Raw genomic sequence first — 11181 nt, 5'->3', positions numbered from 1 at the left:
GGCAAAAAAGGACAGAGGTCGCATTGGAAATTGGGTGATCGGAATTGGAGGTTATCCCCCCCCCCCCCCCCCACTCTTTTTGTTTTCCAAAACATTTCAAATGTTGAAGTGAATCAAACCAGCTTTTTATTTATTCCAGAATTTTCCAAAAAATCTAAACGAATAAATATGAAAAAAAAGCATGAACTTGGCTAATGACTTTTTTTTTTGCACATATTTTACAACTTTAAGCTTCCTCCCTCACTCCCCCCTCCCCACACCCTTTCTGTTCTCACCCCACCCTCCCCATCATCATCCCACTCTGCCAACACCGCTCCCCCGCCCCCCCATCCCATCACAATTTGTTCCACGCCCGGTGTGCGAGTGTCGCCGTCCATTTGGGAAAAGGAAAGGGGTTGCGGGGATCGGGATCCGGTTAGAAGCTGAGGACTTGCCATGATTCACAGATAATCCTAGACCTCTCGCTGGAAGGTCTCTCATCGCTCCGCTGCTGAACCTGGGGGTGGGGTGGGGAGGGGTGGGGGGGAAGAGGGGAAGAGGCCGTCTGTGGATTGAAACGTTTGTCATATTTATTTACATCTTCGATATTTGCAACAGATTCAGAGATTCTGAAACAGAAAAAAAAAACGAGACGGACAGCAATAGTGGGGGGGGGGGGGGGGGGGGGGGTAGGGGGAGGGGGAGGTTAGGGAGGGGGGAGTCACATCCAGACAAGTGGTATCGTTACTGAGCGAGCAACACTGCAGCCAATCATTTCTGTGTTGGAATTCTGTCTTTTTTTCGATTAAAAAAAAAATCCTCTTTAACCCCCCTACAATGTGCAACTTAAGACAATCCAACAGTGTGCATGCGTGCTGACATATGTGTGCGCACATACACACACATACACAATGATACAACCTAACAGGGGGATGGAGGAGGATGGGGAGGAAGGACGGGGGGGGGGGGGGGGGGGGGGATGATGATGAAAGAAAACCATTTTTTTTGTCTCCAAAGTCAGTATTTTTCCCCCCTGTGCGAAGCTCTCACTTCGTGAACCCCACCCCCCTCAGCGCAGACGATGCCTTTCCGTAACATGGTCTAAAGCAGGTCGACTAGGTCAGTCCGGGGAGAGCCAAGTTATGCACGTTTTACAGTCTCGTTCTTTTTACAGAAAAAAAAAATCCTCCCCTGTTGTGCACTGCCATCCGTTTCGTAATTTTCTTTCCCGATCAGCCGTTCGTCCCTTCCTTCCTCGGTTTGTGCAGCTTCAGGCGAGGCCGAATCCTTCCGAACACTCCTGTATGGCGAGCAGCAACATGTGGCGCAGTTTCTCGTAGCTCTCGTAGGCTGGGAGGTCCAGTTGGTTAAAGCTGAGGAGGGTCAAGGAAATAAAGAAATCAAACATTTTGAATGGAGAGAGGTGGTCGCGAGGGATCAGATTAATCGCATTGGAAACTCTCTCTATTCCACCAGGGCAACTGATGGTCATCAATTCTTTGTTTTAAAAATGTGATCGATTGATTTTGTTAGCTCCAGGTATTAAGGGACGTGGGCCACCAATTTGTAAAGTGTGATACTGACGCTCCCCGGGGTTTTAACGTCTCAACTGACTGATGGCATTCCCCGATGCCAACAAGACAATGGATAAAGCACGTCCCACCCCCACTTCAGCCAATGAATCCTCACCAAGTGTGAGCTGAGGGCAGCCTGTCGGTCGAACGATCGTCCCGGTGAATCTGGAACTTCTGGATGCCGTTCATTCCTTCCAGAGCCGCAAAGCCCTGAAGAGGGACCTTGGAGGTGCCGGTTACAAACTGCAGGAACTTGGCACGGTCAGCCTGGTCGAAGGAGCGCAGTGCCCGCCAGAACCACTGGATCTGTGGGTGAAACATAAGAATCAGGAAACGCATTCGATAGGATTGCCTACTTTTCAATCGCCTTGTTCCCCATCCCTCTGCCCCGAGGGAGGGGGGCAAAGAGGCAACGACTCCACCCCCGTCGGTGGCGCAACAGCTCCCGGTGGTAACACCTGCCCGAGGGACAATACAGAGGACACATCCCCTGCTGCAGCTGGGATGGTGGAACAGCAAGAGGAGCCCCAGAGATCCAATCTCGAGTGTGCAACTGTATCATCCACATTCCCACCCACACCCCCAGCGCCTTTCAATAATCTGATACATACAGCAAATGATAAAATGCATACAAATCTGATGAGAAAAGGATTCAGAGGAGGCTGACGAGATTGGAATGAGCAGGTTATGAGGAAAGATTTGACAGGCTGGGCTTGTTCGCACTGGAGTTTCGAAGAGGGGGGGGTGAGCTGACTGAGGTCTGGTGGGTGGCCTGAACCGTATTGACAAGATGGATGTAGAAAGGATGATTCCTCTCGTGGGTGAGTCCAGAACTAGGGGGAATTGTTTTAAAATTAGGGGTTGACCTCTTGGGACAGAGATGAGATTTTTTTTTCTCTCAGAGGGTTGACTTTGGAACTCTGCTTCAGAGCGTGGACGGCGGGGTCACTAAATACTTTTACGGCAGAAAATGTGGTTAACTCAGTAGCCTCTTGTGGTGAAGTAAGTATAGTCCCAGGTGACCACAGGTTTGAAGGAGGAGAGCTGACTGGTGGTGGTTTAACCCAAGGATCACCACACCTCATGACTAATCTCAGCCAGTAACGGGAATCGAACCCACTCTGGTGGCCTAGCTCTGCATCACGAACCAGCTGTCCAACCGACTGAGCTAAATCAGGAAGTACTTCCTGATCAAACAATGCTTGTGAAGTATCTCTCCTGATCTCCCCCCCCCCCTTCACCTTGCCAGTGATGAACTTCAGTCCGTGTCCCCTTCAACTTCATCGTCAACCCTCTCAAAAACCTCGTCCCGCTCTCCCTTATTGGCTCCAGAGGGGAAATGATGCTATTCTGGGTGCTGTAACAGGACCACAACCTCATGGTCCCGATGTATCATTTTTGTTCACCTTTACTGAACCGTGTCCATAGATTGGACATCGCATTCATCCTAAGACCTCTAATTTGCAAACAATGCATTCTGAGGTGTTTCCATTGAGCTAGGGTGGAGGATTAAAGGGAATAATCGACACAAACAGGCTGAAGCTTTGAACAAAAACAAGCAGTTGGGACAGTTTGGCGATTTCACAATCCTGCGGATATAGTTTGAAAGGGGAGGGCAGCAACTGTCTGAAACATGAACATGATAACACTGACAGGCCAAGATGACTCCTCAATGTCCTACCTGTATGGAGTTAACCTGGTACTTGTGGTATTCAGTGTTTGCTTTCAAGTCATCGATGTCAATGGTGGGCAAGCCAGAAATGAGCAGCTCCAACTCCTGCTCTGTAAAGATCGAGATCAAGCGTTTGGGAATAATCTCATAGAATCCTTCCAAGAAGGCAGCCAGCTGTTTCCGGATTGCACCTTCGCCGAGACACGAGAGAGAGAAAAATCGATCAATATCTTCCATAGAAAAGGTTTCCCGCCACTCCTCCCGGACTAGGGCCCATACAACAATTCTCGCTCAGCCCCAATCCCGACCAACCTCATTGCCAGTCAGCCACAGGGACTAACCCTCTCCACCACTCACCGGTCATCTTCATTTGACACACCAGGTGGACATACTCCTTCTTGTTTTCTTCCGTCACGACGATGTGAGCTCCGTTTGCTTTCAGCTCCCGTACCTCACACACTCCAAACTCTTGGACCTACAACAGAAATTCCCAAGTTGGCCTTCAGGGATTCTCACCTCCTGTTTGAAGAAAGCTCGACTGAGGGAGAATAACAGGGGTGGCTGGAATGGAATTAGACTGGGTGGGATATTAAAGGGTGCGGGGAGTGAGGGGCAGAGTGGGATTAGACTGGGTGGGATATTAAAGGGTGTGGAGAGCCGGAGCAGAGTGGGATTAGATTGGGTGGGATATTAAAGGGTGTGGGGAGTGAGGGGGATTAGATTGGGTGGGATATTAAAGGGTGTGGGGAGTGAGGGGGATTAGACTGGGTCGGATATTAAAGGGTGCGGGGAGTGAGGGGGAGAGTGGGATTAGACTGGGTGGGATATTAAAGGGTGCGGGGAGTGAGGGGGAGAGTGGGATTAGACTGGGTGGGATATTAAAGGGTGCGGGGAGTGAGGGGGAGAGTGGGATTAGACTGGGTGGGATATTAAACGGTGTGGGGAGAGTGGGATTAGACTGGGTGGGATATTAAAGGGTGCAGGGAACGAGGGGGAGAGTGGGATTAGACTGGGTGTGATATTAAAGGGTGCGGGGAGAGTGGGATTAGACTGGGTGGGATATTAAAGGTGCGGGGAGTGAGTGGGAATAGACTGGGTGGGATATTAAAGGACATGGGAGTGAGGGGAAGAGTGGGATTAGACTGGGTGGGATATTAAAGGGTGCAGGGAACGAGGGGAAATGGGGTTGGACTGGATAGGATATTAAAGGGTGCGGGTAAGTGGGGTTGGACTGGCTGGGATATAAATACCTCTGTACTGAAGGTGAGCTCGTAACCCAGGGTAGAAACGTCATTTTCCAGCAGGTAGACCAGCCCTTGGTAAAAATGATAATCTTCACTTTCCATGTCGGTATACCTGTGAAAAGAAAGAGTGTATTGTTACTAAGTAAAAAGCCACGGACTCTCAGTGCTGCCCTCCTCCCCGCTGAACCAAGCTGGCCACTCAGCCCCTCGCACCTGCTCTCCCATTCCGTAAAAGGTCTTCACTCGGTGGTTCGGGCTGATATTTAACCTCAACCAACATCGCTAAAGCAGATTAGTTGGTCATGATCACATTGCTGATTATGGGAACTTGCTGACCACAAATTGGTTGTTGCCTTTCCCTACAAAACTTTGAAATTACTTCACGGTCATATGCTTTGGGACATCCCGGGCTAGGAGGCTTTGGAAATGAAAGTGAATGAAAAACAGCCGAACCTGACTGATTTGCCGAGTATGTGTTTGTAGAAGGAGCGGGTGAAGTAGCACTCGAGTAAGCGATTATCATACACCGCCTTCGCCACGATGCGGCCCACAAACTTGAAGTAGCTGAGATGGTTGGGGTTACAGTGCGATGAGGGGTTGATGGTGTACGTGACCCTGTCGCCTGGCGACGTCCTGAACAGCGCGTACATGGGGTTGAACATTTCCCTGGAGATAATCATGTACCACTCGCGGAGCAGGCCTCCAGCATCCTGTCCCTCCTCCCCTTCGAACACAATGTACCTGGAAAGCAAGACAGACGTCGTTAGAGGTGAGAGTGCATCGGATCTGCTCTGCACTCTCCACTGGAGCAGGCAGGCTGCTCCGTGCCACCATAATTGGCTGAGAGTGAGAGAAAGGGGGAATGGAGGACGGACTGAGAGAGAGAGAGAGAGAGAGAGAGAGAGAGAGAGAGAGAGAGAGCGCTTGGTGTGGGGAGGAGGGGAGGGGGGCACAACGACACAGAGAAAGAGAGAGCAAGAGCAGTCTGGAGAGGGCGAGGGGTCAGAGGGCCAGAGAGGGCGAGGGGTCAGAGGGCCAGAGAGGGCGAGGGGTCAGAGGGCCAGAGAGGGCGAGGGGTCAGAGGGCCAGAGAGGGCGAGGGGTCAGAGGGCCAGAGAGGGCGAGGGGTCAGAGGGCCAGAGAGGGCGAGGGGTCAGAGGGCCAGAGAGGGCGAGGGGTCAGAGGGCCAGAGAGGGCGAGGGGTCAGAGGGCCAGAGAGGGCGAGGGGTCAGAGGGCCAGAGAGGGCGAGGGGTCAGAGGGCCAGAGAGGGCGAGGGGTCAGAGGGCCAGAGAGGGCGAGGGGTCAGAGGGCCAGAGAGGGCGAGGGGTCAGAGGGCCAGAGAGGGCGAGGGGTCAGAGGGCCAGAGAGGGTGAGGGGTCAGAGGGCCAGAGAGGGCGAGGGGTCAGAGGGTCCGAGGGGGCTCGGAGGGCGAAGGGTCAGAGGGTCCGAGGGGGCTCGGAGGGCTCGGGGGCTCGGAGGGCTCGGGGGCTCGGAGGGCTCGGAGGGCTCGGGGGCTCGGAGGCTCGGGGGGCTCGGAGGCTCGGAGGGCTCGGGGGCTCGGAGGGCTCGGGGGCTCGGAGGGCTCGGGGGGCTCGGAGGGCTCGGGGGCTCGGAGGGCTCGGGGGGCTCGGAGGGCTCGGGGGCTCGGAGGGCTCGGGGGCTCGGAGGCTCGGAGGGCTCGGAGGGCGAGGGGGCTCGGAGGGCGAGGGGGCTCGGAGGGCGAGGGGGCTCGGAGGGCGAGGGGGCTCGGAGGGCGAGGGGGCTCGGAGGGCAGAGAGAGGACAGAGAGTGAGAGCCACTGAGACTAATGTCGCTTTATCCTGACTCGATAATTGGTGGGCCCAGCCACCTCCCCCACCGGGTAAATGGACACATCCCACACCATCTCCCATTCAAATTCACTTGTAAAGAGTGCGTCTGCTCCCCTAAACCCCAGGAAGTCCAGCCTGGTTGGCGGGTAGGCAAAGCCGAGATCCACCTGTGCCAGTAACTGTGAAAGAAGCAACTCGCTGGGACAGGCCCATCAGCTGAAGGTGGGGTCCCCTAACTAAATAACGTTAACAGCTACTCCGTTAAACATATGTGGCCCCAGCCGTCAAAGAGCCACCAAACCCCTGATCTATCTGACCCCCTCCTTCTCTGCAAGGAGAGAGGTTTAAAAAAACTGGGAGCTCAAGAGGTTCCGCCCTTACAGCCGGTTCTTCATCTCCTCGGGGGACTTCCTGTGGAGCTCCCGGTACGAGTCCTCAAAGACGTGGTCCCTCCGCACGTGCACCGCCAAGTCCTCCTTGCGGATTCCTTCGTCCAAACGTTCCAACTCCTGACGGAAGTACCTGGCCAAAGGAAGCAGGGCAGGCGGATTAGCAAGTAGGTCTCAAACATAACACAGAGGCGGGCAATAAAGATCAATGCAACTCACATTCAGGGAACTAATTCCGAATTAGAAACAAAGGACTGCAGAGGACCAATGAAACAGGGTCTCTGAGGACTCAGTCAACAGGAATAGTGCACATCAGCCTAACTTTGGAGGGGTAGGGGAGATGATGGGCTGGATGTAATAAATTATCCTGTTTTGCAAAACCTGCGGTAAGGTGCACTATGGCTGCGAAGGTTGTGATTAAGATGATGTAAAACTGAGGCAATCATTGATTTTCAGGGCAAGTGTTCTGTTAATAGATCTCACGAACCATTTACTTTTTCATAGAATTTACAGTGCAGGAGGCTAGTCGGCCCATCGAGTCTGCACTGGCTCTTGGAAAGAGCACCCCACTTAAGCCCACACCTCCCTATCCCCGTAAACCAGTAACCCCACATTAGCTGAGGGCAAGGGCAGCATGGTAGCATTGTGGATAGCACAATCACTTCACAGCTCCAGGGTCCAAGGTTCAATTCCGGCTTGGGTCACTGTCTGTGTGGAGTCTGTGCGCGTGGATTTCCTCCGGGTGCTCCGGTTTCCTCCCACAGTCCAAAGATGTGCAGGTTAGGTGGATTGGCCATGATAAATTGCCCTTAGTGTCCAAAAATTGCCCTTAGTGTTGGGTGGGGTCACTGGGTTATGGGGATAGGGTGGAGGTGTTAACCTTGGGTAGGGTGCTCTTTCCAGGAGCCGGTGCAGACTCGATGGGCCAAATAGCCTCCTTCTGCCCTGTAAATTCTATGGTAATTTAGCGTGGCCAATCCACCGAACCTGCACATCTTTGGACTGTGGGAGGAAACCGGAGCACTTCTTTACAGATCACTAGCTAGTGGAATATGGTTCACATTTAACAATCTTTATTGTCACAAATAGGCTTACATTCATACTGCAATGAAGTTACTGTGAAATTTGAAGGACCCCTGGGGTATAGATAATTTATATGGGGTACTGTGTTTGGTCCTGGCTAAACAAGCCAAGGGACATGTTGTCAGAGACAAAAGAATGCCTTGTGCTTTGGGTACAGGTGATACAGTTAATAGGAGGAGTCGGGTCTGTCTGGAGATCCAGCAGGACCTAGAAACTCCCTCTGAAAAGAGGGGTTTCAGTTTGCTCCTAAAAGGTGTTCTCTCCAATGATTTTGCACAAAGCAAATAAAACACTGGTTATTAACTTTATTCATGAGTGGCATTTAATATATATTGGTTTGCTTAATTGGAATGTAGTGGCAGGTTCAGGTAGGGAGTTAAGGTTTTCTCGTTTACTTAAGAACCTTTGTAACTGTAAAATATAAAACTATTTCTTTATTGCTAATGTGGGTAATTCTGAGTTCAAATTCAAGTTTGTTTGAACATCAATGATACCTATTGGTCACTGTCATTGCTCCCGGGGTGCAGTAGGACTTCCTGCAAGTTTTACAAAGTGAAAATAATTGGGTTCTCATCTGGGATCCTAACAGACAAAGAGAAAGTCCTCGTCCAAAGGGTTCGATTATTAAAGGGCGACAGACTCAAAACCAGGTGGACAATCAGAAATTCCTCTGAGGTCTATTCTTAACTCCGAGTTTACTCTGACATCTGTTGTAAAGCAAAGAGACCGAGGCCGCGCTTTCATGGGGGGGAACCTACTTGCGTTTGACATCAAAGTCAAGGATCCGAATGTAATCCACGAGGACCGCGAAGGGGCCGTCTGCCAGGTGCGTGGTGGACTGACGAAGAATCTGGTTCAGCACCGTTCGATGGGTTTCTGAAAAATGGTAACAACTTAGAAGCTCAGATTGTCAAAACACCCATCATTCAGGACCCGAATCTGGACCCGGGTTACTTTTAAGACTGATATGGTGTATAGTGGAGAGAACAAGTAGTGGGAATGCACCTTGTGATATCACAGGCAACAAATAAACACTTTTTTTAAACCCCTTACAAAGGAACATCACAGCTTAGACAAAGGAGAACGCTCCCTCAACACTGTCCCCAGCAAACACTCCCAACATGAGGTTAGATACAGAGTAAAGCTCCCTCACTGTCCCCATTAAACACTCCCAGGACAGGTACAGCACGGGGTTAGATACAGAGTAAAGCTCCCTCTACACTGTCCCCATCAAACATTCCCAGGACAGGTACAGCACGGGGTTAGATACAGAGTAAAGCTCCCTCTACACTGTCCCCATCAAACACTCCCAGGACAGGTACAGCACGGGGTTAGATACAGAGTAAAGCTCCCTCTACACTGTCCCCATCAAACACTCCCAGGACAGGTACAGCACGCGGTTAGATACAGAGTAAAGCTCCCTCTACACTGTCCCCATCAAACACTCCCAGAACAGGTACAGCACGGGGTTAGATACAGAGTAAAGCTCCCTCTACACTGTCCTCATCAAACACTCCCAGGACAGGTACAGCACGGGGTTAGATACAGAGTAAAGCTCCCTCTACACTGTCCCCATCAAACACTCCCAGGACAGGTACAGCACGGGGTTAGATACAGAGTAAAGCTCCCTCTACACTGTCCCCATCAAACACTCCCAGGACAGGTACAGCACGCGGTTAGATACAGAGTAAAGCTCCCTCTACACTGTCCCCATCAAACACTCCCAGGACAGGTACAGCACGGGGTTAGATACAGAGTAAAGCTCCCTCTACACTGTCCTCATCAAACACTCCCAGGACAGGTACAGCACGGGGTTAGATACAGAGTAAAGCTCATGGGAAAAGACACCGACAACCCTGTGCGTTCACTTACCTGCAAAGCGCAGGAACTTCTGTGTGTCCGGAGGCAGGTTGGAGGATATGTGCATGGATGAGGGTTCACGGGAGAAGAATGGGTCCAAAGAGGAAGGCGTTGCTGGCGTAACGGGGGCCGGCGAGAGGGGCGGAGCCTCATCCTTGATGTGGGCCAACTGGCTTTCCCGCGTGTCTCGCACAGGCGGCTTGCTTTCCCTCTCGGTCGCGTGAACGAGGAAAAAGGCCTCGACTGCAGGCTGCAAAACTGCAGAGAGACAGACAGTGAATTGAGGTTGGTGGTGGGGGGAGAAAGAGAGAGATCAACGGAGGAAGAGTGAGCGAGGAAGAGGAGTGAGCGAGGAAGAGGAGTGAGCGAGGAAGGGGAGCGAGCGAGGAAGGGGAGCGAGCGAGGAAGGGGAGCGAGCGAGGAAGGGGAGCGAGCGAGGAAGGGGAGCGAGCGAGGAAGGGGAGCGAGCGAGGAAGGGGAGCGAGCGAGGAAGGGGAGCGAGCGAGGAAGGGGAGCGAGCGAGGAAGGGGAGCGAGCGAGGAAGGGGAGCGAGCGAGGAAGGGGAGCGAGCGAGGAAGGGGAGCGAGCGAGGAAGGGGAGCGAGCGAGGAAGGGGAGCGAGCGAGGAAGGGGAGCGAGCGAGGAAGGGGAGCGAGCGAGGAAGGGGAGCGAGCGAGGAAGGGGAGGGAGCGAGAAGGGAGGAGCGAGGAAGGGGAGGGAGCGAGAAAGAGGAGGGAGCGAGAAAGAGGAGGGAGCGAGAAAGAGTGAGCGAGAAAGAGGAGGGAGCGAGAAAGAGGAGGGAGCGAGAAAGAGGAGGGAGCGAGAAAGAGGGAGCGAGAAAGAGGAGGGAGCGAGAAAGAGGAGGGAGCGAGAAAGAGGAGGGAGCGAGAAAGAGGAGGGAGCGAGAAAGAGGAGGGAGCGAGAAAGAGGAGGGAGCGAGAAAGAGGAGGGAGCGAGAAAGAGGAGGGAGCGAGAAAGAGGAGGGAGCGAGAAAGAGGAGGGAGCGAGAAAGAGGAGGGAGCGAGAAAGAGGAGGGAGCGAGAAAGAGGAGGGAGCGAGAAAGAGGAGGGAGCGAGAAAGAGGAGGGAGCGAGAAAGAGGGAGCGAGAAAGAGGGAGCGAGAAAGAGGAGGGAGCGAGAAAGAGGAGGGAGCGAGGAAAGAGGAGGGAGCGAGAAAGAGGAGGGAGCGAGAAAGAGGAGGGAGCGAGAAAGAGGAGGGAGCGAGAAAGAGGAGGGAGCGAGAAAGAGGAGGGAGCGAGAAGGAAGAGGGAGGGAGGGAGGAAGAGGGAGGGAGGGAGGAAGAGGGAGGGAGGGAGGAAGAGGGGAGGGAGGGAGGAAGAGGGAGGGAGGGAGGAAGAGGGAGGGAGGGAGGAAGAGGGAGGGAGGGAGGAAGAGGGAGGGAGGGAGGAAGAGGGAGGGAGCGAGGAAGAGGGAGGGAGGAAGAGGGAGGGAGGGAGGAAGAGGAGGAAGAGGAAGGGAGGGAGGAAGAGGGAGGGAGGGAGGAAGAGGGAGGGAGGGAGGAAGAGGGAGGGAGGGAGGAAGAGGGAGGGGAGGGAGGAAGAGGGAGGGAG

General features: G+C 53.2%; 1 protein-coding gene across 1 annotated transcript in view; it reads right to left on the bottom strand.

The window, feature by feature from the left end:
• Positions 1-942: 942 nt before the first annotated feature.
• The window catches only part of huwe1 (HECT, UBA and WWE domain containing E3 ubiquitin protein ligase 1), a 191086-nt gene continuing 180847 nt past the window's right edge, over positions 943-11181 (bottom strand). Inside the window, exons 75-83 of the mRNA XM_038782552.1 lie at positions 9625-9870; positions 8511-8628; positions 6662-6802; positions 4923-5210; positions 4476-4581; positions 3583-3700; positions 3235-3416; positions 1669-1859; positions 943-1352 (exon numbers count right to left, since the gene is read on the bottom strand). Coding sequence (XP_038638480.1) covers positions 1250-1352; positions 1669-1859; positions 3235-3416; positions 3583-3700; positions 4476-4581; positions 4923-5210; positions 6662-6802; positions 8511-8628; positions 9625-9870 — 1493 coding nt within the window. The 3' untranslated portion in view covers positions 943-1249. The remainder of the gene's footprint in view (positions 1353-1668; positions 1860-3234; positions 3417-3582; positions 3701-4475; positions 4582-4922; positions 5211-6661; positions 6803-8510; positions 8629-9624; positions 9871-11181) is intronic.

The sequence above is a fragment of the Scyliorhinus canicula genome, chromosome 21 (genome assembly GCF_902713615.1).
Source record: "Scyliorhinus canicula chromosome 21, sScyCan1.1, whole genome shotgun sequence".
In the NCBI taxonomy this organism is placed as follows: domain Eukaryota; kingdom Metazoa; phylum Chordata; class Chondrichthyes; order Carcharhiniformes; family Scyliorhinidae; genus Scyliorhinus; species Scyliorhinus canicula.
Note: the sequence above shows the minus strand (reverse complement) of the source record. Positions and strands in the feature narration are given on the sequence as shown.